Source organism: Carassius carassius, chromosome 38 (genome assembly GCF_963082965.1).
Source record: "Carassius carassius chromosome 38, fCarCar2.1, whole genome shotgun sequence".
NCBI lineage: Eukaryota > Metazoa > Chordata > Actinopteri > Cypriniformes > Cyprinidae > Carassius > Carassius carassius.
In genome coordinates, this window is record NC_081792.1 from 247501 (window position 1) to 266426 (window position 18926).

The 18926-nt window shown below is 44.4% G+C and overlaps 1 protein-coding gene across 1 annotated transcript in view; it reads right to left on the bottom strand.

Moving 5' to 3' along the window:
- LOC132119143 (large ribosomal subunit protein eL29-like) overlaps positions 1 to 18926 on the bottom strand; it is a 346082-nt gene that overhangs the window by 14988 nt on the left and 312168 nt on the right. The window contains exon 2 of the mRNA XM_059528894.1: positions 1518 to 1569. Coding sequence (XP_059384877.1) covers positions 1518 to 1554 — 37 coding nt within the window. The 5' untranslated portion in view covers positions 1555 to 1569. The remainder of the gene's footprint in view (positions 1 to 1517; positions 1570 to 18926) is intronic.

An 18926-nucleotide genomic window follows, 5' to 3' on the forward strand; every position in this document is an offset into this window, starting at 1 on the left:
AAACGACAAACTGATCACAGAACATGTTTGTAAAGCTTTTAATGTTAACTGTTAAAAAGCAATGTTATCAGCTTTTATGACTAAACATTTGCAAACAACATTGTACTGGAGAATCTGCACAAATAAAAGTCTTAGGGGCCGTTCACAAATCGTGCCTAAAAACGCGTGGAAAACGCTAGGCGCACTGCTTTCTCCTTCTTTCCAAAGCGCTCGCGCAGAAGCGCCCCTGAGGCGTCTGCCGTTGCTAAGCAACCATGACGTGCTCTCTCCTTGAAGACGCGGAAATTTCAACAAAGGATAAATGGATTTGCAGCTCAAAAATCACTTGCAGTAGCTCTGCTACTAAATTTATTTCAAAATGGAAATCCATATACAGCTATGATCAGCTGTTCCTTTCATCTTGACTGAGCTTTTAACGTTGTTACAGGAAAGGATGAAGCTGATTGGTTAGTTCTTGTCACATGACCCGTGGTGCGGTTGCTGCATTCTGAAAAGTTGAAATGTTTTAACTCGATGCGGTGCGGTGTTGGAACTAACAAACGTGAGTGCGCAAAAGACGCGATATGTGAACGTCCCCTTAAACAGTTCAGTAGTGCAGAGTTTACAGGTTACTCTTCTTTTTTAAAGGCTCAATGTAAAGTACTCCCACATCACGCTGAATGCTGCAGACATAGACATCATATGATGTCTATGGCTGCAGAGACGCTGCTCGGGAAGCACGTGACATAAAACAAGGCCAGCTATTGGCTATTCGCTACTTCTCCTGCTGTACTGGCTGAGTAAAACCTCCGGTGGCTCATTACTGCCACACTTTGGTCACCGCAGATTTGAAATATGCACGAAATGAGCCGCTTACAGCAAATAAAAGTTATTTAGCAACGAATCGATGACTAAATTAGTTGACAACTATTTTAATAATCGATTTTAATCGATTAAATCGATTCGTTGTTTCAGCTCTAGTACGCACACAAACACACACAGCGGTCAGTGGAGTGTACGCACACACACACACACACACACAGCAGTCAGTGGAGTGTACGCACACACACACACACACAGCAGTCAGTGGAGCGCGCACACACACACACACAAACACACACACACAGCAGTCAGTGGAGCGCGCGCGCACACACACACACACACACACAGCAGTCAGTGGAGCGCGCGCACACACACACACACACAGCAGTCAGTGGAGTGTGCGCACACACACACATACACACACAAACACACACAGCGGTCAGTGGAGCGCGCACACACACACACACACACAGCGGTCAGTGGAGCGCGCGCACACACACACATACACACACAAACACACACAGCGGTCAGTGGAGCGCGCACACACACACACACACACAGCGGTCAGTGGAGCGCGCACACACACACACACACACACAGCGGTCAGTGGAGCGCGCGCACACACACACAGCGGTTAGTGGAGCGCGCGCACGCACACACACACACACAAAAACACATGCACGCACGCACACACACACACACGGTTTCTCTCTTACACTGGTTGTGTGTGGTGTGGTTCTTAGACTTGGCCATCCTGATCTCCGTCTGCGGACACAAACACAACACACACATCAGAACACGTTACAGACTGCAACTAGCGGCTAACGGCTAGCTCCACAGCTCTTGTGTTTAACTCTCTCCTTCAGAACCTGCTCAATGCCGCTCGCGCCGCGCGCTCACGTCTCTCAACACTGCACTGAGCTCAGATCTCAGTAATAATCTACACTCTCACAGGATTCACTCAAATGCTGCCGAGATTGAGAGAAACTCAGTACCTGCTACACAGAGCGCACCACAACCGGAAGAGAGAGAGCGCGCGTGGGGGTACTGGGGGGTAAAGAGTCCACTTCGCCGGAAGTGACGTGAGAACGTGACGCTTCACAATATGTAAACAAACACCACAATATATCAAATGCGTTCAGATATTTACGGATGGGTCAGAAATCCAGACAGAGTGTGTATATTCCGTATTTTAAATGAAAGTTTAGCTAATCATGCGTCTGTACTCACTACATTACTACTTTTTATTTATATTATTATTTTATACAATTATTATACAAAAAGCCTCTAGCACTAGCTTGTTCTATTATTTTCATATTCTATATTTTTTATTTGTTTATTTATTTATTGAATTAATTATATGATTTAAAAATCCTTGCTCTGTGTTAAGCTAACTGAGACTTGTTATAGCACTTGTGTATCATCGTTCTTTTGTTGATTTCAATTGCTTCATTTCTCCTAATTTGTTAGTCGCTTTGAATGTCTGCTAAATGTCTAAGAAAGGCATGTGGAAACAGAAGAAGAACATATGAATCAGATCACTGTGGATCAGAAACAGTTGAGCATTTATCAATACACTGTGAAGCGCATAGAAAAGAAAGAGATATGGGATGTCATTACAGTTAAAACTATATTTCAGAATGCACATCAACAGTTAAAGGTATGATTGTGCAGGTGTAATTACAGCTAGGTTCAGTCTCCGTCCTGTAGGGGGCGGAAACGAACAGTGAGCTGTTTGCCAACCGCCAGTAAATACAGAAGAAGATGTAAACAAACACAGTTTTAGAAACCAAAGTATTTGGTTTCGCTTTTAATTCCTCACACATGGCGACTTGGAAACATTTTTTTTAAGTTTGTTTCGCCGTACTAGTGTAAAACACAATTGCAAGAACGATTCTTGCTAGCGCTAATGTGTTAATGTAATATGATTTCACAATAAGTGTAGTGACTGTGAAAGCGGTGTCCAGCAGGAGTCAGTGTAAACACACAGAACACAGACAGAAGCAGCGCTGTGTCTCAGACTCAACCAGACTCTGCTATTACAGTTTTTGCCCGTTGCTTGAACACATTTTGCAAAACTTCGCTCATTGTGCCAAAACTCTACACACAAGTAAACATGACACAACGCTGGGAGATATACTATTCACATCTGTGTCAAATTGAAACTCTAATATCAAAAACTAACATTCCTTTGTCAAAATGTAACTCTGATGACAAAAGGACACATCCTTGCATCATATGCATACACTTTCAGATCAGGGGGAACACACTAGTCTACTTTATATAAAACACTGCAGTCTTTGATTTGCACTGTTTATTCAGAAGGCATGTTTTCAGGAGGCACATTTTCAAACAACCAAAAAAGCAAATAGGCCTACTCAATATTGAACATTGTAGTAACATGAATTCAGATAGAGCAAAAAAATAAAAAAATATATAAAAACACTATACTGTAAACACAGAAAATCATGGCAATTGTGCATTCGTGGGCTCATAGATCCCGCCGTCTGTTGGCCTCATCGACATCGCAAGCAATGTCTTCTCCCGCTAGGCACAGGGGAAAATATCCCCTTGCATGTGGAAAGCATCCATGGATTGCTGTCACCTGAATGTCGTCACAGGTCTGTTCCATTGCTGCAGAAGAGACACACGGGCGTGTGGGTGACTCTCTACCCAGCTTCCCTCACAGTCAGGCCATGGTTGATGACAGGTCCACCAAAGTTGCTCTTATATCATCAGAAATAGGGGTCCATGCATGGCCTCTTCGACCTCCTCTTCCTCCTCCTCCTCCTCCTCTTCTCCTTCCTCCTCCTCTTCCTCCTGCTCCTCCTCTTCTTCTTCTTCCTCCTCCTCTTCCTCTTCCTCCTCTTCCCCTTCCTCCTCTTCCTCCTCTTCCTCCTCCTCCTCTTCTCCTTCCTCCTCCTCTTCCTCCTGCTCCTCCTCTTCTTCTTCCTCCTCCTCTTCCTCCTCCTCCTCTTCTCCTTCCTCCTCTTCTTCCTCCTCCTCCTCCTCTTCCCCTTCCTCCTCTTCTTCCTCTTCCTCCTCCTCTTCCTCTTCCTCCTCCTCTTCCCCTTCCTCCTCTTCCTCCTCCTCTTCCCCTTCCTCCTCTTCCTCCTCCTCCTCCTCCTCTTCCCCTTCCTCCTCTTCCTCATCCTCTTCCTCCTCTTCCTCATCCTCTTCCTCTTCCCCTTCCTCCTCTTCCTCCTCCTCTTCCCCTTCCTCCTCTTCCTCCTTCCTCCTCCCTCCTCCTCTTCCCCTTCCTCCTCTTCCTCCTCTTCTCCTTCCTCCTCCACTTCCCCTTCCTCCTCTTCTTCCTCCTCCTCCTCCTCCTCTTCCCCTTCCTCCTCTTCTTCCTCCTCCTCCTCCTCCTCCTCTTCCCCTTCCTCCTCCTCTTCCTCCTGCTCCTCCTCTTCTCCTTCCTCTTCTTCCTCTTCCTCCTCTTCCCCTTCCTCCTCTTCTTCCTCCTCCTCTTCCCCTTCCTCCTCTTCTTCCTCCTCCTCCTCCTCCTCTTCCTCTTTCTCCTCTTCCCCTTCCTCCTCTTCCTCCTCCTCCTCCTCCTCCTCTTCCTCCATTCCTCTTCCTCCTCCTCTTCCCCTTCCTTCTCTTCCTCCTCCTCCTCCTCCTCTTCCTCCTCCTCTTCCTCCTCTTCTCCTTCCTCCTCTTCTTCCCCTTCCTCCTCTTCCTCCTCTTCTCCTTCCTCCTCCTCTTCCTCTTCCTCCTCTTCCCCTTCCTCCTCCTCTTCCCCTTCCTCCTCTTCCTCCTCCTCTTCCTCTTCCCCTTCCTCCTCCTCCTCCTCTTCCTCCTCCTCTTCCCCTTCCTCCTCTTCCTCCTTCCTCCTCCTCTTCCCCTTCCTCCTCTTCTCCTTCCTCCTCCTCCTCCTCCTCCTCTTTCTCCTCTTCCTCCTCCTCCTCCTCCTCTTCCTCCTCTTCCCCCTCCTCCTCCTCCTCTTCCCCTTCCTCCTCTTCCTCCTCCTCTTCCTCTTCCTCCTCCTCTTCCCCTTCCTCCTCCTCCTCCTCCTCCTCTTCCTCCTCTTCTCCTTCCTCCTCCTCTTCCCCTTCCTCCTCTTCTTCCTCCTCCTCCTCTTCCCCTTCCTCCTCTTCTCCTTCCTCCTCCTCTTCCTCCTCCACCTCCTTCTCCTCTTCCTCCTCTTCTTCCTCCTCCTCCTCTTCCTCTTCCTCCTCTTCCCCTTCCTCCTCTTCCACCTCCTCTTCCCCTTCCTCCTCTTCTTCCTCCTCCTCCTCCTCTTCCCCTTCCTCCCCTTCCTCCCCTTCCTCCTCCTCCTCTTCCTCCTCTTCCCCTTCCTCCTCTTCCTCCTCCTCTTCCTCCTCCTCTTCCCCCTCCTCATCCTCCTCCTCTTCCCCTTCCTCCTCTTCCTCCTCCTCTTCCTCCTCTTCCTCTTCCTCCTCTTCCCCTTCCTCCTCTTCCTCCTCTTTTTCCTCCTCCTCCTCTTCCCCTTCCTCCTCCTCCTCCTCTTCCTCTTGCTCTCCCTCCATCCATGCTTGCAAAGTTCTTGAAATGGCTAAACTGAGGGCTTTTGGTAGCTGGCTGATTGGTGTTCAGTTTTGCAAGTAAGTTCCTTCAGTTGTGTATTTGAGTGGTAGCAGTTACCCGATGTGTATTGTATTTTGGATACATGTGTTTTCCAAACGGCACTCTGAGATTTCATTTTTGAACGACGTGTCTTATGTATGAAATAGAGTGTAGTATGCAGGACCAAGTGTGTTGCATAAAGGAGTAAGTGTGTTGCAGAATTGCAACTAGAGTGCAAAGCAGCGCTTTTGTTTAAGGTATGGGTACATGTGTTTGAGGTATGGTAACAAAAGCTTCAAGTTGTGTTACTTTAGTCTAAGCATGGGTCTATAGTGTTCAAGCAAGGGGCAAAAACTGTATTAGTGCCTTCCTCCTCGCTTTCTAATGATATGCAGGGACTTCAATGTTAAGAGCCACAAAATCCCTCTTTCTGAAAGGCTCTTACAGGAGCGAGCTTTTACATCAGTTCCGTGGGCCTAAAGTGAACCGGAAGATCCTGTCATGACATTTACGAGCATAAAACGTTTTTTTTTTTTTTAATGAAACACGAATTGGATGAATTGTTTAATATCTGTAACATGCATTTAGAACATAGATAGACTACAGCATCTCTGATCTCTGTCCCTTCTCTCTTTTACATAACAGGTCTGCTGAGAGACAGGCCAGCGTCACATGGTCTATATGCACACACACACTGTCACGGCTTACGCTGCTGGAAGGAACACGGAGCCGAGGGATAAACGAAACAAGGATTTATTAAATAAAACATAGGCAAGGTAAGTGGGAAATAACAGGTGGCAAGTGGCAAGTAGACAAGTTGACAAATAACAAGAAGACGAGTTGACAAGTTGACAAGTAACAAGTAGACTAGTTGACGAGTAGACCCGACAAAACAGAACTGAAAGGACAAGGCATTTATACAAGGGATAATTGGGAAAAACACAGGTGGATGGCATGACTAAATTAACCGGGACATGGAACACATGGGGAAATAGAATAGACACACCTGGGAACTAATCAAACTGAACACGGAAGACAGAAACTGGGTCACAGGGGCAAAAAACACACAAAATGAGTCCAGGTGTGTGACAGTACTCCCCCCTCCCGGTAGGTGCATCCTCGCACCGTAGAAACAACAACGGGAGGCCAGCAGACAGGGACCACAGAGGAAGGAGCCAGGGAGGAGACAGGAAGGATCTGAAGCAGGAGGCACCCAGCAGGACCCAGGCCACAGTCATAACGGCCCAAGGTGGGGCCGACGGAGGAAGGAGCCATGGAGGAGGAATGGTCACCGACTCCAGGGACTCGACCCACGGCAACGGAGCAAGTGGAGGAGGAGCCCGAGGCGGAGACGGAGAGCCGAAGAGCCAGGGTGACGGGGAGGAGCCGGAGGTCCTAGGCGGAACTGATGGCTCTGGTGACTGACGCGGCGATGTGGATCCGGAAGGCCACGGTGAGGCCAGAGTGACCGAGGACTGAGGTGTAGCCGAGGGGATGAAGGAGCCTGACGGAGCCGGAGGGACGGAGGGATGAGGCGAAGCCGGAGGAGTGGAGTCCCGAGGCATAGGATGGACGACGCCAGACCAAGGCGGAGCCGGAGGGACGAGGGAGCCAGGCAGAGCCTGCGGACTGCCGGGCCACGGCGGAGAGGAAGGAGCTAGGAGCCATGGTGGAGCCGACGGGTCAACGAGCCGAGGCGGAGTCCAGGCCTCAGAGGCTGGAGGCGGAGGTGAGGGAGACGCCGACCAAGGCGTCGCTGGAGGATGGCGGTCCCGCTGAGCTCGCACCACAATGATTGTAGGCTGAGGGCGAGCAGAGGGGCAGCCAGACGACAGCGGAGGAGGAGGCAGGAGTGGGTGGGAGGGCGGGAATTTTGAAGGAGCAGGCATTGGAGTAAGCTCTGGGGCTGGAGCCCTTCCTGGGCTTAACGGAGGATCAGGAGCCCGTCCTGGGCTTAACGGAGGATCAGGAGCCCGTCCTGGGCTTAACGGGGGTTCAGGAGCCCGTCCTCGGCTTAACGGGGGTTCAGGAGCCCGTCCTCGGCTTAACGGGGAATCAGGAGCCCGTCCTGGGCTTAAAGGAGGATCAGGAGCCCGTCCTGGGCTTAACGGAAGATCAGGAGCCCTTCCTGGGCTTAACGGGGGTTCAGGAGCCCGTCCTGGGCTTAACGGGGGTTCAGGAGCCCGTCCTGGGCTTAACGGGGGATCAGGAGCCCGTCCTGGGCTTAACGGGGGATCAGGAGCCCGTCCTGGGCTTAACGGGGGATCAGGAGCCCGTCCTGGGCTTAACGGGGGATCAGGAGCCCATCCTGGGCTTAACAGAGGATCAGGAGCCCGTCCTGGGCTTAACGGAAGATCAGGAGCCCGTCCTGGGCTTAACAGAGGATCAGGAGCCCGTCCTGGGCTTAACGGGGAAACAGGAGCCCGTCCTGGGCTTAACGGGGAAACAGGAGCCCGTCCTGGGCTTAACGGGGAAACAGGAGCCCGTCCTGGGCTTAACGGGGAATCAGGAGCCCGTCCTGGGCTTAACAGAGGATCAGGAGCCCGTCCTGGGCTTAACGGGGGAACATGAGCCCGTCCTGGGCTTAACGGGGGAACAGGAGCCCGTCCTGGGCTTAACGGGGAATCAGGAGCCCGTCCTGGGCTTAACGGAAGATCAGGAGCCCTTCCTGGGCTTAACAGAAGATCAGGAGCCCTTCCTGGGCTTAACAGAGGATCAGGAGCCCGTCCTGGGCTTACAGGAGGATCAGGAGCCCGTCCTGGGCTTAACGGAAGATCAGGAGCCCTTCCTGGGCTTAACAGAGGATCTGGCATAGGTGAATTGGAAACCCCCTCATTTTGACCCATTTGGCGCTCCACATTCTGCTCCCTCGTGGTGGGCAGTGTCGCCGGCTCTCGCACCTGGTCTGACGGGTTGCTCTCTGGCTCTCCGTCATCGGTGGGCTCGGGCTTATGCCTCGTACCGTGGGGAGATTGTAGGCTGGGCTCTGGGTCCAGAGTGGACCTGGCGAGATCCTCCATTGGGCCGACCGTGAGAGGTGACCCATTTCTCACCAGATTCCACTCTATAAATGCGGCGAAATCCTCCCGAGGACCATCTTCGGGCGACAACGCTCTGCACCTGGAGTTCAGGCTGGCGTGATAAAAGGTGCAGAGCGCGTGGTCCGGGTAGCTGGTGGCATTAGCTAGCCAGAGAAACCATCTGGTATGGTCCTCGAGAGACAGTCCCTCCTGCTCCAGCAGGAGGAGTAGGTATTCGGGGCGATAGAGGGGATCCATGACACACTGCGGAAAGAAAAAGACTGTGAAAAAATGGAAAACAAAACGGAGGGAAAACACGCAGTTTTTAACTTTTTAGGTCGGGTCTTCTGTCACGGCTTACGCTGCTGGAAGGAACACGGAGCCGAGGGATAAACGAAACAAGGATTTATTAAATAAAACATAGGCAAGGTAAGTGGCAAATAACAGGTGGCAAGTGGCAAGTAGACAAGTTGACAAATAACAAGAAGACGAGTTGACAAGTTGACAAGTAACAAGTAGACTAGTTGACGAGTAGACCCGACAAAACAGAACTGAAAGGACAAGGCATTTATACAAGGGATAATTGGGAAAAACACAGGTGGATGGCATGACTAAATTAACCGGGACATGGAACACATGGGGAAATAGAATAGACACACCTGGGAACTAATCAAACTGAACACGGAAGACAGAAACTGGGTCACAGGGGCAAAAAACACACAAAATGAGTCCAGGTGTGTGACACACACACACTGCTCTTTCATCTATACACTGCCACAAACATCCCACAATCCTCCAGATTTCACTCAATGCATAAGACAGTGGAATAATATTACCATCTCTCACTTCTCTGCTGAGTTAACCCAGAAACCACTGCTGGGTTTGGCTATAAATGAAAGCCTGAGTTGTTTCAAAGTGGTCAGATATTTTGAAGTTAATGCATGTTTAGAGTTTGTCAATGTGTTCTGGGTGTAAGCATTATTAATTCTCAGTCATTTTGTCCATCAGCACACACACTATATTCAGAGACACTCTTCATTCTCAGATTGAGTCGTGATAGTCTGCTGGTGTAACTTTATATAGTATGCACAGTCAGTGCTGGGTAGGAATTGATTATATGTAATCTGGATTATTTTATTACAAAAATGAATTACTTGTAATTAGATTATAAGTGGCATTTAGATGCTTTCACACAGTGTGTTTAACGCAGGACATGAAAGCAGTTCACCTGCAGTTACAAATCATATTAATATAGATTTTTATTACTAATGATTTTTGGAGAAAAATAGAAAATCTACTTTAAATATAAAGCTAAAATCACTGAGTCATTCATTCAACAGATTTGTTCAAAGGGCTGATTGATTCAGAAACGAAACACTGTTGTGTTGCTCAGAAACACAAAACAGTTCTGCCGTGGCTGGTCTAAAACTATTTTCATTGACGAAACAGAGGAAAAACAATAACTGTTGTGTCTAAAATGCAAGTCACTTATTTACTGAACTGTTCGTGTTCATCAAATCAATGTCACATTTGCCATTTGTGATTGGAGAAAAAAAAACCTCTTCAAGTGATATTAACTAAAGCAGATGATATAAATAAAGATATAAAAAAGGATATTTTTGTCCCTTGAATTTTGGGGGAATTCATTAAGTATTCATTTTATACGTGCAATAATCATAGAACGTAATTATCAAATATTGGTTGAACGATGTTGTCTTTTGGAAGTTGCATTCAGAATCTATTAGTCTGTTTGAAGGAGCGTGAATGTAGTCGTCTGTGTTTACTGCTGCTGCGTAACAAAGCAAACGTCCACAACAGCGCTCGAGTCTGTCTACACATCTGGCTTCTGTTAGAGAGATGAAACTGCGAGCTGGCTCATGTTACAGAATGTCTCTAGAGGGGGTCCTCCGAGGCAGAAGCAGTGGTTAGCCCTGGACATTGGGTTGTCATTGCAGCACAGGCCTATTCTGTAATCAGTGCCTTAAGCTTCCTCTTTCTTCTGAAATGAAAGCCTTGTTTAAAGCAGCACCTCAGCGGTGCGCCTGCATTTAGCTCCCGCCTGCTGCGGCCGCATGCATGCCAGGACATCTCTACCACAGACACGCGAGGCAAACAGGGCTGATCAGGCTCTTGGCTGCATGTTTAGTTCCCTCTCAAGTCCTTGACATTCTCCTGCCTCTAACCCACATGTAGCATGCCAGACGTGATTCGTGTGCCAGTGTTAGAGGACTGTTCAATGGCACAGCAGCCCGTGTCGAGCTCAGGCCCGAGTCTGTTTGACTGCTGGGCCAATCACAATGCATGGGGAGTGGGGAGTGGTGGTGACGCTCTCAGAAGAGCATGCACTGTGATTGGACAAGAGACAGGATGAATGAAGACAGCTGATTCGACTGAGCGCCAGCTGTCGGGAGTCAGGGATCCTCTGAAAGAAACGCCTGTATGGCATATAGATCCACAGCACTGAGTAACCTAGTTAAGCCACTAGTTAAGCCACTGATTGCTTTCCACTCTGTGATTGTGTAAGAAGTGATTTGGGATGTTCCTGTATTGCGACACCAGTAGAAAGACACTTGACTGCTATCGTGCCTCTTCAGAGACAAAAGCAGCAGACGTGGCCATGGGAGACAATCAAGTAAGTACAATCAGTAGAGAAATTAAGTTATGTAAGGTGCGGCAGATGACTCACACTCTTTGTCACACACAAGCACGTACACACACACATGCACAGGCGTAATATTTTTAACCCAGTTTTATTGAGCAATCCCTGCACCACTCCCAGCCACGACCTGCTTTTCCTCTGATAAGAACGCGGCTGTTCGGACCGAACTACTGCTATACATTGCGTGCTGAGTTTTCACAGCGGTGTGGATCAATATTCCTCAGTCTGAGCCGAATGTGATGATGTGTTTGCACATAACCCAACTGAAAGATGACAGCTGTATTGAAGTCGTTGTGGTTAATTACTCCCGTTGTTACAAGATAACAGCGTTGGTGAGACGGGCTCAGACTGGTTTGTCCTCTTCTTCCGCCAGTTGACTGAAGAAAGTTGAGTGGTGTTTGTTCACACAAAAGACACCATCAGGGCTTTGTGGATGGTTGCCAGGGTTTTGTAATGTGGTTGCTAGGGTGTTCTGTGTGGTTGTTATGTGTTTTCTTCGTGTCTGGTGTTCAAGAGGTGAAACTAGTGCATCTGTTCACTTAAATACCAGCACACTCTTCTCAACAATACACATGATTTAAGTGAATCAATCACAAAACCAACATACTGAACTACTATTTAAGCTTATTATTATTCTTCTGATTCTGCTCATTTCAAATTTTACAACAATAACTTGAGTTTTTGACAGTTGCTAAAACATTCAGGGCCCTATCATACACTCGGCACAATGTGTCGCAAGACGCAGCACATGTGTGTTTGCTAGTTTCAGTCCGGTGCTTTTCGCATTTTTCCATCCAGCGCCACGTCGTTTAATTAGCAAATTGTGGTGGTGCTCATTTGTGGCGGAAGAAGAGGACAAACCATTTGCACTCATTTATGCGCTCATGGGCGTGCTGGTCTAAAAAAGAGGTGTGTTTAGGCGCATTGTTGGCGAATTGCTATTTTAAGGAGCTGAAAATAGACTGCGCAATAGACCAACTCAAACCTGGTCTAAAGTCTGGCGCAATGTTTTTCCTTTGTTATTTAAAGAGCGTGTTGGTATAGGTGGGTCCACAACGCACGTACACGCTGCTTATTAAATACAGGGATGCACAGCAGCACACAAACATGCCAAATATTAAAAATTAAAGCATTGCAATGCATAATATTTTTTTGTAGGCTAATATATATATATATATATATATATATATATAAATAAATGCCTACATGTCATAATGGATAGTCATCGCATGTATCAGAATTAGGCTCTATTTGCTCGCACACGAACAGCTTCGTTTCATCTCGGAGACGCGTTCTCTCCTTGTGCTTGCCAAATTCGGCCGTGTAAATAGCAAATTTGTCATGGCACGAGCGCAAGTGGCTCTTAAAGGGAATGGAAGATGAGACTCTGATTGGTTTATTGCACGTTACGCCCAAAAAACACCCATTACTCATTAAGAGAATAGGGACAACTCGTTTAGACCATGCGCCCTGGTGTACGGACCGTTTTTCCGTCGTTAAAATAGCAAAAGTGGATTTGGACACGCCCTGAGTGACCCTGCACCGTGCGCTTTACACTTTGCATTTAAATCGTTAAAATAGGGCCCTCAGTGTTTAAAAAGACTAGCAATATGCTAAAACATTTTTAGAAAAGATTAAAACATGTTAGGAACATGCTAGCAACGTGCTAAATCATCCATCGTGTCTAAAACATGTTAGTATTGTGCTAAAAGTATTAGCAAAGTTTAAAAGAAAACAACTCGTAAGCAAGGCGCTAGCACATTCAGTGTGTCTAAAACATTCTATAAATATGCTAAAACATGTTATAGAAGAGTTAAACATGGATGCTAACAATGTGTTGAAACATGCTTGCAATATGACATGATGTGTTTAAAAAAAAGTGTTCTTATGCATGCTAGTAACATGTTAATACATACTGAAACCCATTTTAATCTTTCAGACAAAGTTTTGTCTAGGCAGTATCAAAGCTTTGAAAGTTTTCAAATTGTATCTATCTAGTCTCATGTTTAGAGCACAAACACTGCGGGAACTTTAATATTGTTTGAGGTTTGGGCAGATCACTAACCCTGACAACAACAGTTAACAACTTAATCTAGCCTCGAGGAAGGGATCTGTTCATCAGCTTCAGTACAAGTCCTAACTGAGTGTTTAGTGGAAAAGCCTCCCTACACACCCCATCTGAGAGCTAATGATGTGCGGGGTGCAAGCACCTCTCGGTGAAATACATTTTCTGTAGTTCAGATGTGAAAAGACACATCTCATGATAAACGCTCTCTGATAGAGCCTGAAGACTCTGGGCACCATGGACCATGATCTGATCGCATCTGAACATCTGGTGCTCCTTCTGTGAAATGCTTTTGTGATTATTGTCCTGACAAGGCATGCCAAGATGGAGGAACAGTTGTGTGAGGTGTTTGCTATGGGAAGCATCACTATCATCTCATGATTCACACTTAAAGACTGGAACTAATTCCAGCTAACCCTAGTAAAACATCTGGGCTCTTAACCTGTTCACACCGGTTGTGTTAAAGACATGAATGATGTCTCAACATGCACAGTCACACACTATAATAAGAGCCTCCAAACTTCAGATGTTGGCCAATCATCTACTATAATACAAGCGTACACTTAATTTCGATAGACATTCTCCTAATGTAATCTTACAACTCCATGTCAACTAGCGCTCTTTAATTTGCAACTCCATGTCAGCTAACTGTCTTTAGAATACTAGTAGACCGTTAGGTTAGGGTTTGTAGAATAATTTGACATGTGCTTGTGAAGTTACTTGAAGGATCTCCATCAAAGTGTTAGCGGATAGTCTACTAACACTCGAATGACTGCTAACTGTGCAATGTAATTGCAAATTGATTTGGTCAGGACACATGGTTTACTTTTGAATGGCATGAAAGTAGGAAACAATGCATGCAGCACAGCATCACTAGCAGGGTCAAACCTTTACTTGTTGTTAAATATAGATAGTCAAATGTTGGTAATGGGCAGCAGTGCTCCATCTGCCTGTCTCTGGTGTATATTACACAGACTGTGACACACTAGTGTACACTGGTGTAGCGTCTCTGACCTTTGACTGCAGTTTTCCCCTCATTGGTCCTAATCAAATGCACCGTTGTTCTCAGGAAGGAACTGTCGTGTCTTGTAGCCAGAGTACAGATATTCTCGACATGTTTTCAAGACCTGAATGGCCAGCAATACTCACTTTCCCTCTGAATAAATGCAGAAAGAGGTCAAGGTATTTCATGCTCACACTCTCCTGCATTCCTTACAGGCTTTAATCACAACTCATTATAAGTAAGCCTGGGAAATCTTCGCTTATATTAAGAGTGCGATTGCTGCTGTAATACTCAATCATGACATGGCATTTTAAAAATTATTTTGATGTGTTTATTGAGGTTCACATATGATGCTAGTAAACGTTTTGGCACAAAAGACAGTCACACAGTATATTCACAAATCATGAGTGTTTTCCACCCTCATTCTGCATCTCTGCCAGTGTCACAATGTGGAGGATGTATGAAAAAAATATTTTTGGCAGCTTGTTATTAACAAATGGATTTTTATTATTTTTTACAGTATTTTTGTTAGAGGGTTTGCATTGACGTCACTTCTCCTCAGTCAGATGGAGTGACAAAACATCCCACATCTTGGCTGGTGATAACAGAGGAAAATGTGAAACTGGGAGGGAAAACTGTGGAAGTTACAGGTAGTTAGACTTGAAAGTGATCCTTGCAACTTACTAGTGGTTCATGGGAATTGACATGTGGCCAGGAATGGAGTTCCCCAACATTTATATGACTTCTGAGAAAATACAAAAGCAAAGCCTGAACGCTCCATCTGCTAGACTACATCTTAATTACAATATAGCTGGATCACTTATATAATTGACAAAACTTATTAAAGCAGTCTGCCACTCTTTGCAGTTTGCCGAACACAGGTAGATCTAAAAGTTAATCACAACAAAACAGTGTGCTAAACACAATCAATACCAGAGAATAAAAGAGAGGAAGTGATGAATCAAAATGACCAACAGCTGCAGGGAAACGGATGAGTGTTCAGGAAACAGGAAAGTGATGAGAAACAAAATAAAAGTCCATGAAAATGAAACACAAAAAACATAACTGTTGCAGAATTAACAAATCTTTCCGTAAAGGTGCTAAGAGACATTTGACTTGACATGGTGCTTGGTCTTTCAAGATAATTTCATAGCAGGAAAATCCCTTTACAGTTCACCTATACGAGAGGTTCTGTTACACATTCACACAAGATGGAGAATAAGAAAGAATGGCTTGTTGAGGGAGAGATTACTGGTGGCCTGCGATGTCTCAAAGACGACATGAGAAAGCAGGGAATGGGGTTTTCTTGGAGTCCTTTGGACATTCATATGGTCTGTCTGTGAAACCGGCTCATCATGCTGTAGTTTTGAATGAGTGTTTGATACACATCCCACTCTGGTTGCATTTCGCAGTGGGGTACATCTATCTGGCATTAGGAAATATCTGATGGTTCAGTTGTGTGAGGAGATGGGATCTCTGGGAAGGAGTGATGACCCCAGATTACATGATTTGGGCCTGAGCTTCCCTTCACACAGCAAACTTCACCCACGCTAGGTGTGTGGGCTCAGACGGCTCTAAAAACAGAGCCTGCTTTCCTAACCGAGGCCCTAGAGAACAGGGTTTTACCGTATCTGCTAGAGGAGACATGAAGTGAACTCTCTTTTGATAGCGTTTACAGTAATGGCTGGTTTCTGAATGCAGGAATCAAAACCGAAAGAGGACATCTGAAGGCTTACTAAAAATAATTCTGTTACACTCAGAAGTGCTAATTGTGTCGTCATTTTCTCAACCTTTTTGTGGTTTCCACTGCATTTGACTTGATTTCCTCCACAGGACACAAAAGCAGACTGAAAAGGACGAGTTGCATGTGCAGTAAAGGCTTACAGAGTATGATGGACACAGTCTGTGACGTACAGATCATTAACGGCTGGTCTATGTGGTAATACAGTACATCAGGCAGAACATCACAGGCCCATCTATCATTCATTGACCTCAAATATGGCTTTTCAGCTAAAAGATGTATGTAGTAACAACTTTACATGGCCGCTCAATCTAATGTTAACCTACAGTAATATGCGCTATTGAAGTGTGTGTGGACACTGAACAGAAGGACAGATGGAGGCACGGTGCTCTCACTTGCTCTTAAATTACGCCGTAATTTTTGGTCATACAGATAAAAGTAATAAAAAGTTTTCGAATCGGTAAAGACTCTGCGTTTATTTGTGTGCACTCAGAAAAACAACAAAATGTTGCGCTTCTGTAAAATAATTTAAAGCGAACAGGATGCACTTTCTGGGTCTCGGTCGTGAACTTGAGCAAGAAACTTCAAAACTCTGTGTATGAAAATACATGTATAAAGAGTAAAATGTCTACTTTCAAATGAAAAAAAAAGAAAATGTGTGTATTAGCATGGATTATTTAGATGAAATGTAATGAATGCGCAGTGCACACTGTTCATTGTTTAAACTGGCTTTCAGTTAAAAACAAACAAACTGTGATCTGTACTGTATTATTTTTTTATTTTTTTTTAATTGTGACAAATTCCGGCAAAAAAAAAAAAAAAAAAAAAAAAACAAGAACTGGGAGTCATTCCTCCAGGATTGGGAGACGATGGGATTTTCCTTTTCCTCCAGTTTATTATTTTTTTTTTTTGTGGGAGTGGGATGGGAGAGGTTTGAAATCCACTCCTGTGTCACCCTCTAATGTGCAGTATACAGGCTACAGTGAAGAAGAAATAAAGATAGCTAAGTCATATGCGTTCCTCGGACATCTTTATAATTTCATATTATGGATTTTAATGTTTTGACAGTCTACAAAAAATCTCTTTTTTTAGCTCCACAGAAGAACACAGTACCAGTACCATACTGAAAACCTTAGAACTTATAACTATAACAACAACAATAAAGATGTAGTTTAAAAAACATTACAAATGTAAAAGAATAGCAGAGTCCACAGTAGAATTAAAACCATAACAGCACAAAAGAAATGATACAGTTGGAATCACTTTCTGAAAAAATAAATAAATAAATCAGCTGATGAATGATAAAAACAATGACAGCCAATCACAATCCATCCTGCTTTAACAAGCTTGAGCATTTAAAGCAACAGATGTCATAGCAGCATGCTTATAATGAACAGAACATCCTGACTTGATATGACTACAGTTATTGTTCTCTGAGTGAACAGGAGACTAATTAACCTCAGTTTTCAAGAGTGTTTTAGAAGTAGTGTTTCATCCACTACTGAAGAATTGTAACTAAACACTCATACTTACCTGGAATTTAAAGAAGACCATCATTTACTGATAGTTATTATGCATCACTGCAAATTGGGCTTTCCATTGTGGAAGTGACCAGAGGAAGTGGAGCTCAATTCCGTTTCACAAAAGCGTCTCGAAGACACAGGCCTCTAACTGTGCTCTTTTTCAACAAATGCAATACAGAATGATGTCATTCTCCCAACAAAACACAAGCCACTCCAGCAAATATCAGTAATAAGAGTCGATGAGTTGAGAAAACCTGATCTGAGATCATTTGTTCAGTAATGACTTTTTTCCTACAGTGTGTTTTTATATGTGCAGCAGTGCAGTGAACGCTGTAAAAATGCATGCATATTACCAACATTAATGACTCTACATTACCATATTTTATAACGCTTAATCCACTCCATACCTTAAATGTAACAACTACATTACTGACTATTAATAAGCAGCAAATCAGTTTACTGAAACTAAAGAAGTAATTAATAGTGAGTTAATAGTGAGAATAGGTCCTTAAACTAAAGAGTGACCTTGTGTCTTGTTTTCCAGTACAAATATCGAAACATTATTAAATCAAGATACATTTACTTGAGAAGCAAATTACATAAGATTAGGATTTTTTTTTCTTAAAACAAGAAAAAAAAAATATTGTTTTCTCCTTGAATTTCTTTTTTTTACCCCATTTGCAGATATTTTTGTTGTTGTAAGCAAAAACTAATTAAACTGTGAAACATTTTTCATCAATGTTTAGAAGTTAGAAAACCATTTTGCACATACAGTGCTCATGTCTGCTGATGGTGCAGATGTTCATAATGTATCTGAGTCTGAAACATCTAGACAGAGCACAGCTGCAGCACTTCTTGCTGATTTAAGGTAAGCCTATTTTCCTTATGGCATGTTTGTCTCCAGATGTGCAAATTGAAAGTACTGATGCAACATTTTTACAATTTCTCAAAAAATGATGTTGCAATATCTTCGGTATTGCATGCAGAAGACAGGCCACATGAGGGATGTTATCAGCCTGTGGTGGTTTCCTATTGCATTTCATCAAAATCTAGCAGTAAACACTGCAGAAAATTGCACTTCTGACAAATAAAGCCTAAACATGAACCTGAAGAAATCCCCCACATTATATCAGGGTTATTATCTGTGACTAAGACTAAAACCTTAAAAAAATAAAAATAATAATCGCTTATAAAATGGTCAATTTTATATCTACATTTATTTTATTAAACTTATTTAAATAAATAAATTAAAACTACAGTCAAAATATGAACAAAATCTGTAATAGTATATCAGTCAGACTGAAGTAACAGTTCATTGTTACTTTAAAAACATTGAAAAATCACCATGATTTCTCAGTGAAACTCTTTTTATATATGGAAGGAAGATCTGGATTTGAAATATCATGAGGCTTTCTCATTGCAGGAGTAAATGACATTTGAATCTAAATAGACAATTGTGTTTCTGTCACAAAAACAGCTTGTGTCCCTATTGCAGAAGTATATTTGCTATAGGGTTGAGTTTCCGTGTACTTACTGTGTAATTATCTATGACAAGGATACTAAAATAAGTGTTTCTTGAAATAT